The following is a 13,842-nucleotide window of genomic DNA, read 5'->3' on the forward strand; positions in this document are numbered from 1 at the left end:
CGAGTGCTGAAGAGCATAGGCATTTGGAACGATTTTTATGCGCTCTGGAATCAACGTCCGCAAATTAACTCTTCGTCGGGAGCTTTATGAAATGTGTTTCCATGGCCGAGCAGCCGCACACAAGCATAAGATCACCATGCACAATGCCAAGCGTTGGCTGGAGTGGTGTAAATCTAGCCGCCATTGGAGTGATGAATCACGCTTCACCATCTGGCAGTCCGACGGACGAATCTGGGTTTGGTGGATGGCATGAGAACGCTGCCTTGACTGGCTCGCACAGAGCCTTGATATCAACCCCATCGAACACCTTTGGGATGAATTGGAACAAAATGGTCAGTTCTATATCTTCAATCAAATTAAACATGTACTAGTTTGACATTAAAATGTTTAATGGTATTTTTCATCAGTTGTTTTATATGAAATGTCATTTCCATCACACTCTGTCATTACCACAACGCTAAGTCATTACCATCACGGTACATATTTCTGTGGCGAAGGTGTATTAAATTACAATTGATATTGATGATTTTTCCCATTTGTTAACCTAATAGGCTTCTGTAATTTCCTTCTCAACTAAAATAGTTAATTTTATGACATGGTGGTAATGACATTTCCCCTCAGGTATTCTGCGAAACCGATAAAAATCTTTAATTGTTAAATAGTTTGGTCTCAGCCACTATTAGATCTTGTTTCCAGAGAGAGTGAAGAAGATATTCAGAGAAAAATCAGTTTCAAGACATTTCATTTTCCAAAACATTTAACATGCCTGTATTTGCAAAATCAACCATATATTGTAAAAGAACAGGTAGGACTATTCATATAGACATGGGTGATTTTAGCCCTGTAATCAGATGGACATTATTATGTTATGGTCATTGAATTGATTAGCCCAATAACCACGTGTTAAATGTGTATTGTAGCTTCACTGTGTAGGACTATGAATTGGAAAGCTATATGGTATTTGTTAATAGGCTAATTATGTTCTGGCCCGCAGACTAACTACAAGTGTCCCGCCCTGATCTGTTTCACCTGTCCTTGTGCTCGTCTCCACCCCACTCCAGGTGTCGCCCGTCTTCCCCACTTATCACCTGGGTATTTCTACTTGTGTTTTCTGTCTGTCTGTGCCTGTTTGTTCAAGCCTACCAGCGGTTTGTGTCTCAGCTCCTGCTTTTTCCAGTCTCTCTTTTCTCGCCCTCCTGGTTTTGACCCCTGACTCCGAGCCTGCCTGTCTGACCCTGCCTGTGGTCCTGTACCTTTGGCTCTACTCTGGATTACCGACCTTTGCCTGACCTGGGCCTGCCTGCACCTTGGCCCCACTACTCTGGATTACCGACCTTTGCCTGACCTGGGCCTGCCTCCCGTCCTGTACCTTGGCCCCACTACTCTGGATTATTGACCCCTGCCTACCTTGACCTGTCGTTTGCCTGCCCCTGTTGTTACAATAAACATTGTTACTTCTACACAGTCTGCACTTGGGTCTTACCTGAAACCTGATAACAAGTTAGGCAACACATTGACTGGAGGACAAACCAAGTTGTCAACCCCTGTTGTATATTGTAAATTCAATCTCCCCTTCACCATCATCAAACAGATAATTCAAACGTGTGGATTTAGTGCTAAACATGAAGGACTCATTGTCTTTGAATTGAAATGTTGTTCCCCACCAGTGCCCTCAGAAGAGGAAACAATGATACAATGTAGTCTAACAACATCTCTCTCAAACAGCACAGATGTGAGATGTGTTTCACTGTAGAAGCACTGGTCCTCTTACATTTTAATTCCAGGTTGCATATTACAATATTTAAGGGCATATCAGATGGTCTGCTCTGACCATAACAGTCACACCAAGCATAGGGTTGGTTGGTATAAGATTGAAATGGGTAAATAATGTACCTGTGAAAACCCTATGAAATAGCTCCCTAATACCATCTGATGTATATATTTATTGTATTACATGAATGGTGACCACAGCCTATCCAACAATACATTTAAATTGTGTTTTACTGTGATTTTTCTCCACCCTGCTGCATATATTCAATGTATTCCATTTCAAATGTGTCTCCCAGTGCAGCTTTACTTCCAGGCTATTATGACACATCTGTCAGTTTCTTCTATGTTCCTAGATGGAAAACATATATTGTTTTTTGTTCACTACCATTCCATGAAAATACCATGCTATATTTTTTTCATTGTACTACAATCATACATTTTTGTACAGTTCTTCACATCGGAGTGCTGCTGCAGGCCCTTTGTCTCTCTTGACCATGGGCCGTGGGCCGGGCCCAACCCACAAAGCTCAAGGCGCACTCTCCACTTCCCTCTGGTAGCCTGATAATACATCACTCCTGACAGACACAAGCAAAAACTAAATGTAGCAGCCTATACACCTAATCATTAGCAATCTGACATGCTGTATTGCATGGAAACTGTAGACTACTAACAACAGCAGCTACATAGTCTAGCCTACTATGGCCCTATCCCTCTGGCCAGGGTAAACAATTCAGTAAGCTGAATTCACTGTAATGTTCTTGGAACCATTCCTGGACAAGCCTTGTAGCATAATCCTGCTGAAAAAAATAATTTTGCAGATGGATACACTGTTGCCATGAAGGGATGCACCTGATTGGCAATGATGTTTAGATATCCTGTGGCATTCAAACATTGCTCAACTTTTATCAAGGGGCCCAATGTGTGCCCTGAAAACACACCCCAACCATCACACCACCAGCCTGCAATGCTGACACACGGCATGGATGCATACAGTGGTGTAAAGTACTTAAATAGTTCTTTAAATCACTTTTACTTTATTTCACTAAATTCCCCCCAATTTCTTAACTTTTTCTCCATATATTTTCCCAGACACCCAAAAGTACTAGTTACATTTTATATGATTAGCAGGACAGAAAATGGTCCAATTCCCACACTTATCAAGATTACATCCGTGGTCATCCCTACTGCCTCTGATCTGGCAGACTCACTGGTTCGCTTAAAAACCTCTTAAGGATCGTACCCTTTTTTAAAACATTTTCACCTAAAATGACATACCCAAATCTTACTGCCTGTAGCTCAGCACCTGAAGCAAAGACATGCATATTCTTGATATCTTTTGAAAGGAAACGTGAAATGAATGTAGGAGAATAACACATTAGATCTGGTAAAATCATACAAAAAAAAAAAATCATGTTTCATGAACTTTGAAATGCAAGAAAGGCCATACTTTCAGATAGGAGTCTAGGTGTAATTTAGATTTTGGCCACCAGATGGCAGCACTGTATGCAAAGGTTCTGACTGATCCAGTGAAGAATTTACATTACTGCACTGTATCAAGTCTGCCAGGAGTTCGCCCCAAATGTCCTGAATTGGTCAATTGATACATTTAAGTACATAACTATAGAGAACATATAAAAATGCTATATTAATAAAAAATTTAAGTTTACACACTCCCAGGAATGTCATACATGATGGATCATTAGCTTATTCACTAACTTTCACACATCTAGATGGCCGGCCGGGCGGGGTAGGTCTGGAGCCAGAGACAACAGGGGTTCAAAAATGTAGAACCCAGTTCCTACATTTAACATAAAATAAATGTTTATCAAACAAAACTGTGCTACATTTTTATCTCTGGGACCCTAAGGATGACAAATCAGAGCAAGATTACTGAATGTAGGTACACTATTTACCTTCAGAGGTGAATGTATCAAACCAGTTGCCATGATACAAGTTGTTGTACACTCTCCTCAAACAATAGCAAGATATTTTTTCACTGTAATAGCTACTGTTAATTTGACACTGAAGTTAACATTAACAAAGAATGTAAGCTTTCTGCCCATATAAAAGACATGTCTATGTCCCAGAAAGTTAGCTGTTGAATACAATGTCATTATAGTCACATTAGCAACAACCGTCCTGTTTTAGGAACACCCATCCCGTAGAGGTTAATTTAAGGGATTTGAAATGATTCATACTTTTAGTTTTGATACTTAAGTATATTTAAAACCAAATACTTTTACTCAAGTGGTATTCTACTTGGTGACTTTCAGTTTTACTTGAGTTACTCTTGCCACATTAAGAGCAGAAGTCAGGCTTCTCTCCTGTGTCTGTTCTCTGATTAACTTTTAGCTCAGCTGTTTTAAAATATTTTCTAGAGTCAGATCAGCGGTGAGGAACAACTCATGTATGTATACGTTCATGTGTTTTTAAGTTACACAGTATAGAGAAACTCTTTCCACAGTCAGAGCATGAGTAAGGCTTCACTCCTGTATGTATACGTTCATGTGTTTTTAAGTTACACAGTATAGAGAAACTCTTTCCACAGTCAGAGCAGGAGTAAGGCTTCTCTCCTGTGTGTGTTCTCTGATGAACTTTTAGCTGACCTGATGTTGTGAAGCATTTTACACAATCAGAGCAGGAGTAAGGCTTCACTCTTGTATGTATACGTTCATGTCTTTTTAAGAGAACCAGTTGAGAGAAACTCTTTCCACAGTCAGAGCAGGAGTAAGGCTTCTCTCCTGTGTGTGTTCTCTGATGAACTTTTAGCTCGGTTGATGTTGTGAAGCATTTTAAACAGTCAGAGCAGGAGTAAGGCTTCACTCCTGTATGTATAAGTTTGTGGCTTTTTAAGGGGCCCAGTTGAGAGAAAATCTTTCCACAGTCAGAGCAGGAGTAAGGCTTCTCTCCTGTGTGTATACGTTCATGTTGTTTTAAGGTGCCCAGTTGAGAGAAAGTCTTTCCACAGTCAGAGCAAAAGTAAGGCTTCTCTCCTGTGTGTGTTCTCTGGTGAACTTTTAGGTCAGTTGATGTTGTGAAGCATTTTACACAGTCAGAGCAGGAGTAAGGCTTCACTCCTGTATGTATACGTTCATGTGTTTTTAAGTTGAACAGTAGAGAGAAACTCTTTCCACAGTCAGAGCAGGAGTAAGGTTTTTCTCCTGTGTGTGTTCTCTGATGAACTTCTAGCTGACCTGATGTTGTGAAGCAATTTCCACAGTCAGTGCAGGAGTAAGGCTTCACACCTGTATGTATAAGTTCATGTCTTTTTAAGGGGCCCAGTTGAGAGAAAGTCTTTCCACAGTCAGAGCAAGAGTAAGGCTTCTCTCCTGTGTGTGTTCTCTGATGAACTTTTAGCTCAGCTGATGTTGTGAAGCATTTTAAACAGTCAGAGCAGGAGTAAGGCTTCACTCCTGTATGTATACGTTCATGTCTTTTTAAGGGGCCAAGTTGAGAGAAAATCTTTCCACAGTCAGAGCAGGAGTAAGGCTTCTCTCCTGTGTGTGTTCTCTGATGAACTTTTAGCTCAGCTGATGTTGTGAAGAATTTTACACATTCAGAGCAGGAGTAAGGCTTCAGTCCTGTATGTCTACGTTTATGTGTTTTTAAGAAGTTCATTCGAGAAAAACTCTTCCCACAGTCAGTACAGGAATACGGATTCTCTCCTGTGTGTATTTTTAGGTGTATTTTTAGCTTTGATAGAATTGGGAAAATCTCCTCACAATGTGGGCAGTGATGAGACCTCTTAGCTCTGTGATCTTCCTGCTGTTGCTCTCTGGATGTAGAGAATGTCTCAACATGGTCTCCTGTGTGAACAACATCAGAAGAACCAGTCAGTTGGAGTGATATACATGTCAATCAAATTTATATTATGAAGCCCTTTTTACATCATAAGTTGTCACAAAGTGCCTTTCAGAAACCCAGCCTAAAATCCATAAAGAGCAAGCAATGCAAATGTAGAAGCACAGTGATAGAAGCACAGTGGAAAGGAAAAACTCCCTAGAAAGCAGGAACCTTGGAAGAAACGCAGAGAGGAACCAGGCCCAAAGGTGTGACCAGTCCTCTTCTGTCTGTACCGGGTGACATATGTATTCATATCAGTAGGCTGGACAATACAGGGGAATAAAACTATTCTAAAAGTGGGTAAGAGATGAAAGCTAAAAAGGGGCGTGTCATCCTCCACTCACTATCACAAGGGTTAGTAACTACACAGACTCACTTCATATCATCCTCCACTCACTATCACAAGGGTTAGTAACTACACAGACTAATTTCATATAACTTTATAACACTAGCAGTTTGTCTACTTCACTTCTTTGGTCTACTCTCTGATCACTCCAGATAGCTCAGTGAATAAAACAAATGCTGGCAATACTGGTGTCAAACCATGCAAGTGTCAGTAGAATTAAATAATATCTACCTTCTCATGGAAACAGTTCATCATGAAACGGTTCTACTGCAACTTCTCATACACAGTGGGAAGTTGGAATGAATAACACAAACTTAGTTAGATACAACCTGCTCTTACCATGAGAAACAGATTTCCCAATCTTCTCCTCCTCTTCTTCATCTTTAATGTTGACATTCAGCTCCAGTGTTTGACTGCAGTCTTCCAGCTTCACTGATGCCATCTCTGGATCCTGCAGTGCAAACTGGGCTCCACTGTCACAATCAGGACCCAGTGACTGTAGGTTTGGACTCAGTGTGGAAGGAGAGAGGCAGGCTGGGTTCGTCGTCACTGTTGATGTTACCGGCTTCAGACTTAATTCTAGTCGTCCTGTAGTAACAATGAACAGACAAAAAAAGTTTGTCTATATTATTATTTCTTCTTGTTCAATTATCTAATTCAGTGCTTGACTTGGACTGAAATAGGTGCTGGTACTGTTTATATTTAGGTGCAGGAGCTCCACAATACGGTTGAGCTAATATTCTATAAGAGGAACATGAGCTCAAGCAGTAGAAATTTGAGGTGCCGGTAATCAGCTCCTGTCCATCTCATTTCAATAGATGAGGTAGGTAAGCATTGACAACAAAACATGAATTCATTCAAATTAGACAAAGTACACGCTTTAAAATTAGCTATGCTACACAACGTAAGTGAACTTAATCAAAAGTAGATGTCCCAAATTCACAATTGCATGAATGACAAAAACATTTAGTACAAGGTTACAGTTTGTTTTAACCTCGTCTTCACTGTATTTCACATCAAAAACCAATTGTAATTCCCGTTCACACACATTTACAGATAAGTCTGTTGACGCTGACAGAGTGGGCCCAGCCATGTTACCAGCTCGTGAATTTCACACAAAACCAATAACATGCCAAAAAAAAACAACTCAGAAATCTCAAATAAATAGATTTTTTTATAAAAAAATTACCTTGAAGAAATTATGTACATCCATTCAGACAACCCCAAAGTTTCTATCTGTGTGACTTTTAAAATAGTTCATCACGTTCACTTGGTTTGACACAAAAAATAATAAACCTTTACCAAAAGTGAAAATACTTGAACGGATTTGTTACCTAACATGGTATGACATGTTCTTTTGATATTAGATAGTTTAAATGTGCTATTATATACCTGTAGTAATAAATAGAAACGGACATAAGGTTATCTTTTTAACATCACAATTCTGGCGCTTTCTTTATTCTGAATATTCAGGATCACTGCTACTCGAACTTCCGCGATGCATACAAAGCCCTCCCGCGCCCTGCCTTCGGCAAATCTGACCATGAATCCATTTGTTGTTCCCAGCCTATAGACAGAAACTAAAACAGGAAACGCCCATGCTCAGGTCAATACAACGCTGGTCTGACCAATCGGATTGCTTCGATCATGTGGACTGGGTTATGTTCCGGATAGCCTCAGACAACATTGATGTATACACTGACTCGGTGAGCGAGTTTATTAGCAAGTGCATCGGAGATGTCGTACCCGCTGTGACGATTAAAACCTTCCCAAACCAGAAACCGTGGATTAATGGCAGCATTGGCGCAAATGTGAAAGCGCGAACCACCGCTTTTAATCATGGCAAGGCGACCGGAAACATGACTGTATACAAACAGTGCAGCTATTCCTTCCACAAGGCAATCAAACAACAAAAGTGTCAGTATAGAGAAAGTCGAGTCACAATTCAAACACGAGACGTATGTGGCAGGGTCTACAGTCAATCACGGATTACAAAAAGAAAACCAGCCCCGTCGCGGACATCAACGTCTTGCTCCCAGACAAATTAAACAACTTCTTTGCTCGTTTTGAGGACAATACAGTGCCACTGACACGGCCCACTACCAAAGCCTGTTGGCTCTCCTTCCCCGTGGCCAACGTGAGTAAAACATTTAAACGTGTTAACCCTCGCAAGGCTGCCAGTCCAGACGGCATCCCTCAGAGCATGCGCAGACCAGCTGGCTGGTGTGTTTATGGACATATTAAACCAATCCCTATCCCAGTCTGTTGTCCTCACATGCTTCAAGACGGCCACCATTGTTCCTGTTCCCAAGAAAGCTAAGGTAACTGAACTAAATGACTATCGCCCCATTGGACTCACTTCTGTCATCATGAAGTGCTTTGAGAGACTAGTCAAGGATCATATCACCTCCACCCTACCTGATACCCTAGACCCACTCCAAATTGCTTACCGCCCCAATAGGTCCACAGACTGCCTATCCCATCTGGACAAGAGGAATACCTATGTAAGAATGCTGTTCATTGACTACAGCTCAGCATTTAACACCATAGTACCCTCCAAACTCATTATTAAGCTTGAGACCCTGGGGCTCAACCCCGCCCTGTGCAACTGGGTCCTAGACTTTCTGACGGGCCGCCTCCAGGTGGTGAAGGTAGGAAACAATATCTCCACCCCGCTGGTCCTCAACACTGGGGCCCCACAAGGGTGCGTTCTCAGCCCTCTCCTGTACTCCCTGTTCACCCATGACTGTGTGGCCATGCACGCTTCCAACTCAATCATCAAGTTTGCAGACGACACTACAGTAGTAGGCCTGATTATCAATAATGATGAGACGGCCTACAGGGAGGAGGTGAGGGCCCTTGGAGTGTGGTGTCAAGAAAACAACCTCTCACTCAAAATCAACAAAACAAAGGAGATGATCATGGACTACAGGAAACAGCAGAGGGAGCACCCCCCCATCCACATCAACGGAACAGTAGTGGAGAAGGTGGAACATTTTAAGTTCCTTGGCGTACACATCACGGACAACCTGAAATGGTCCACCCACACAGCATGGTGAAGGCGCAAAAGCACCCCTTCAACCTCAGGAGGCTGAAGAAATTTGGCTTGTCATCTAAAAACACTCAAACTTTTACAGATGCACAACCAGGAGCATCCTGTCAGGCTGTATCACCGCCTGGTACTGCAATTGCACTGCCCTCGACCGCAAGGCTCTCTAGAGGGTAGTGCGTTCTGCACAACGCATCACCGGGGGAAAACTACCTGCTCCCCAGGACACCTACAGCACTCGATGTCACAGGAAGGTCAAAAAGATCATCAAGGACAACAACCACCCGAGCCACTGCCTGTTCACCTCGCTATCATCCAGAAGGCGAGGTCAGTACAGGTGCATCAAAGCTGTGACCGAGAGACTGAGAAACAGCTTCTATCTCAAGGCCATCAGACTGTTAAACAGCGATCACTAACATAGAGAGGCAGCTGCCAACATACAGACTCAAATCTATGGACACTTCAATAAATGGACTTAATAAAAGGTATCACTTAATAAAAGGTATCACTAGTCACTTTAAATAACACCACTTTAATAATATTTACATATCCTACATTACTCATTTCATATGTATATACTGTATTCTATACCATCTACTGCATCACACATCCCAAGATGGCGAAGCAGTCAGGCGTCCTTTGTCCTTGTCGTGTGTATATATATATTTTTCTTTGCATATCTTTTTATATAGATATATATATAGATATATATATATATATATATTATTTTTTTCTTCTAAAAACTCAACTTCAAAACACTCTCCTGCAACCCACCTCACCAAATATGGTGTGAATCTGTTTGTTTCTTTTAAAAGTATTATTCAGCTCAAATCTGAAATCCACAACAGAAGCTAGCCAGAAGTTAGCCAGTTCACTAGCTAAAGTTAGTATTCAGCTAACCACGGCTAGCGGTCATCAGCTATCCTTTAGCTCGGAAAGCTATCGGCAGTTTTGTACAACGCGACTCAGACCAGAGCATACCGGACCTATTTTCTCTCCATATCCCCTGATTCTTACCGCAAGCTCCGGACATTTTCACCTGTATCTTGCAGCTAGCTAGCTGCTATCCGAGTGACTATTGGCTAACGTCGGTCCCGGAGCAAACACCAATTATCCCGGAGCTAGCCAGCTGAAGAGTTCCAACAGCCACTCCTGGGCTACAATCACGTAGCCGGACCCGTTTTACTGCTGATGCGGAGCCCCACCGGGCCTTCACGACTGGACTACGAACTACGAACGCCTGCTTCAACTGGCCCCTCCGTCGCGACGTAACCTGAACGCCCATCTGCTAACTGCGGCCCATTATTTGTTAGCTGTCTTGAGCATATCGGCTGGTAGCTGAATAGGTCTATCGGACTATTTTCCTGGGCCACTATAACTATAATTATTTTGCCAATTGGATTGGTCCCCTCTACCACACGGAACCCCACTAATCTACCGACGGAAACGCACGAGGTGGCTAAAAACAGACCTCCGTCTTCTGCTAGCATGCTACCCATGGCCCGGCTAGCTGTCTGAATCGCCGTGACCCCAATCAACCTCACTACTCACTGGATCCTTATGATCACTCGGCTAAGCATGCCTCTCCTTAATGTCAATATGCCTTGTCCATTGCTGTTCTGGTTTGTGTTTATTGGCTTATTTCACTGTAGAGCCTCTAGTCCTGCTCAATATACCTTATCCAACCCTTCAGCTCCACCACCCACATACCATCACCTGGTTTCAATGATGTTTCTAGAGACAATATCTCTCTCATCACTCAATGCCTAGGTTTACCTCCACTGTATTCACATCCTACCATACCTCTGTCTGTACATTATACCTTGAATCTATTTTATCGCCCCCAGAAACCTGCTCCTTTTACTCTCTGTTCCGGACGTCCTAGACGACCAATTCTCATAGCTTTTAGCCGTACCCTTATCCTACTCCTCCTCTGTTCCTCTGGCGATGTAGAGGTTAATCCAGGCCTTGCAGTGCCTAGCTCCACTCCTATTCCCCAGGCGCTCTCTTTTGTTGACTTCTGTAACCGTAAAAGCCTTGGTTTCATGCATGTTAACATTAGAAGCCTCCTCCCTAAGTTTGTTTTATTCACTGCTTTAGCACACTCTGCCAACCCGGATGTCCTAGCCGTGTCTGAATCATGGCTTAGAAAGACCACCAAAAACTCTGAAATCTCCATCCCTAACTACAACATTTTCAGACAAGATAGAACGGCCAAAGGGGGCAGTGTTGCAATCTACTGCAGAGATAACCTGCAGAGTTCTGTCCTACTATCCAGGTCTGAACCCAAACAATTTGAACTTCTACTTTTAAAAATCCACCTCTCTAAAAACAAGTCTCTCACCGTTGCCGCTTGCAATAGACCACCCTCTGCCCCCAGCTGTGCTCTGGACACCATAAGTGAACTGATTGCCCCCCATCTATCTTCAGAGATTGTGCTGCTAGGTGACCTAAACTGGGACATGCTTAACACCACGGCCATCCTACAATCTAAGCTTGTTGCCCTCAATCTCACACAAATTATCAATGAACCTACCAGGTACAACCCCAAAGCCGTAAACACGGGCACCCTCATAGATATCCTCCTAACCAACTTGCCCTCTAAATACACCTCTGCTGTTTTCAAACAAGGTCTCAGCGATAACTGCCTCATTGCCTGTATCCGTAATGGGTCAGCGGTCAAACAACCTCCACTCATCACTGTCAAACGCTCCCTGAAACACTTCAGCGAGCAGGCCTTTCTAATCGACCTGGCCCAGGTATCCTGGAAGGATATTGACCTCATCCCGTCAGTAGAGCATGCCTGGTTATTCTTTAAAAATGCCTTCCTCACCATCTTAAATAAGAATGCCCCATTCAAGAAATTTTGAATCAGGAACAGATATAGCTCTTGGTTCTCTCCAGACCTGACTGCCCTTAACCAGCACAAAAACATCCTGTGGCGTTCTGCATTAGCATCGAACAGCCCCCGTGATATGCAACTTTTCAGGGAAGTTAGAAACCAATATACACAGGTAGTTAGAAAAGCCAAGGCTAGCATTTCAAGCAGAAATTTGCTTCCTGCAACACAAACTCAAAAAAGTTCTGGGACACTGTAAAGTCCATGGAGAATAAGAGCACCTCCTCCCAGCTACCCACTGCACTGAGGATAGGAAACACTGTCACCACTGATAAATCCACAATAATTGAGAATTTCAATAAGCATTTTTCTACGGCTGGCCATGCTTTCCACCTGGCTACCCATACCCCGGTCAACAGCACTGCACCCCCCACAGCAACTCGCCCAAGCCTTCCCCATTTCTCATTGTCCCAGATCCAGTCAGCTGATGTTCTGAAAGAGCTGCAAAATCTGGACCCCTACAAGTCAGCCGGGCTAGACAATCTGGACCCTCTCTTTCTAAAATGATCTGCCGAAATTGTTGCAACCCCTATTACTAGCCTGTTCAACCTCTCTTTCGTATCGTCTGAGATTCCCAAAGATTGGAAAGCAGCTGCGGTCATCCCCCTCTTCAAAAGGGGGGAAACACTCTTGACCCAAACTGCTACAGACCTATATCTATCCTACCCTGCCTTTCTAAGGTCTTCGAAAGCCAAGTTAACAAACAGATTACCGACCATTTCGAATCCCACGTACTTTCTCCACTATGCAATCTAGTTTCAGAGCTGGTCATGGGTGCACCTCAGCCACGCTCAAGGTCCTAAACGATATCTTAACCGCCATCGATAAGAAACAATACTGTGCAGCCGTATTCATTGACCTGGCCAAGGCTTTCGACTCTGTCAATCACCACATCCTCCTCAGCAGACTCAACAGCCTCGGTTTCTCAAATGATTGCCTACTTTTCCGATAGAGTTCAGTGTGTCAAATCGGAGGGCCTGTTGCTGGGCCTCTGGCAGTCTCTATGGGAGTGCCACAGGGTTCAATTCTTGGGCCAACTCTTTTCTCTGTATACATCAATGATGTCGCTCTTGCTGCTGGTGAGTCTCTGATCCACCTCTACGCAGACAACACCATTCTGTATACATCTGGCCCTTCTTTGGACACTTAACTACCCTCCAGACGAGCTTCAATGCTATACAACTCTCCTTCCGTAGCCTCCAACTGCTCTTAAATACAAGTAAAACTAAATGCATGCTCTTCAACCGATTGCTGCCTACACACGCCCACCCGCCCAGCATCACTACTCTGGACGGTTCTGACTTAGAATATGTGGACAACTACAAATACCTAGGTGTCTGGTTAGACTGTAAACTCTCCTTCCAGACTCACATCAAACATCTCCAATCCAAAGTTAAATCTAGAATTGGCTTCCTATTTTTCAACAAAGCATCCTTCACTCATGCTGCCAAACATACCCTCGTAAAACTGACCATCCTACCGATCCCCGACTTCGGTGATGTCATTTACAAAATAGCCTCCAACACCCTACTCAATAAATTGGATGCAGTCTATCACAGTGCCATCCGTTTTGTCACCAAAACTACATATACTACCCACCACTGCGACCTGTACGCTCTCGTTGGCTGGCCCTCGCTTCATACTCGTCGCCAAACCCACTGGTTCAAGTAGGTAATCTACAAGACCCTGCTAGGTAAAGTCCCCCCTTATCTCAGCTCGCTGGTCACCATAGCAGCACCCACCTGTAGCACGCGCTCAAGCAGGTATATCTCTCTGGTCACCCCCAATGCCAATTCCTTCTTTGGCCGCCTCTCCTTCCAGTTCTCTGCTGCCAATGACTGGAACGAACTACAAAAATCTCTGAAACTGGAAACACTTATCTCCCTCACCAGCTTTAAGCACCAGCTGTCAGAGCAGCTCACAGATCACTGCACC

The 13,842-nt window shown here is 43.3% G+C and overlaps 2 protein-coding genes and 1 pseudogene across 2 annotated transcripts in view; 2 read left to right on the plus strand and 1 right to left on the minus strand.

Annotated features, from left to right (window-relative positions):
- LOC129860156 (zinc finger protein OZF-like) overlaps positions 1 to 13,842 on the plus strand; it is a 170,601-nt gene that overhangs the window by 38,214 nt on the left and 118,545 nt on the right. The gene's annotated exons all lie outside the window — the stretch shown is intronic.
- LOC129860189 (zinc finger protein 501-like) overlaps positions 1 to 13,842 on the plus strand; it is a 167,967-nt pseudogene that overhangs the window by 35,580 nt on the left and 118,545 nt on the right.
- LOC129860168 (zinc finger protein 420-like) lies at positions 3,820 to 6,992 on the minus strand. The gene is made up of 2 exons (XM_055930535.1): positions 6,299 to 6,992; positions 3,820 to 5,576 (listed from the first exon to the last, which is right to left on the minus strand). The coding sequence occupies exons 1-2, from the start codon at positions 6,399 to 6,401 to the stop codon at positions 4,174 to 4,176; spliced, it is 1,506 nt and encodes a 501-aa protein (XP_055786510.1). The 5' UTR covers positions 6,402 to 6,992; the 3' UTR covers positions 3,820 to 4,173.

Source organism: Salvelinus fontinalis, chromosome 7, assembly GCF_029448725.1.
Source record: "Salvelinus fontinalis isolate EN_2023a chromosome 7, ASM2944872v1, whole genome shotgun sequence".
NCBI lineage: Eukaryota > Metazoa > Chordata > Actinopteri > Salmoniformes > Salmonidae > Salvelinus > Salvelinus fontinalis.

Coding starts and splice junctions, on each gene's coding strand:
- LOC129860168 (XM_055930535.1), bottom strand. CDS start 6,401: ATGGCATCAGTGAAGCTGGAAGACTGCAGTCAAACACTGGAGCTGAAT. Junction 5,577..6,298: donor TGGGAAATCTGTTTCTCATG/GTAAGAGCAGGT, acceptor TTGTTCACACAG/GAGACCATGTTGAGACATTC.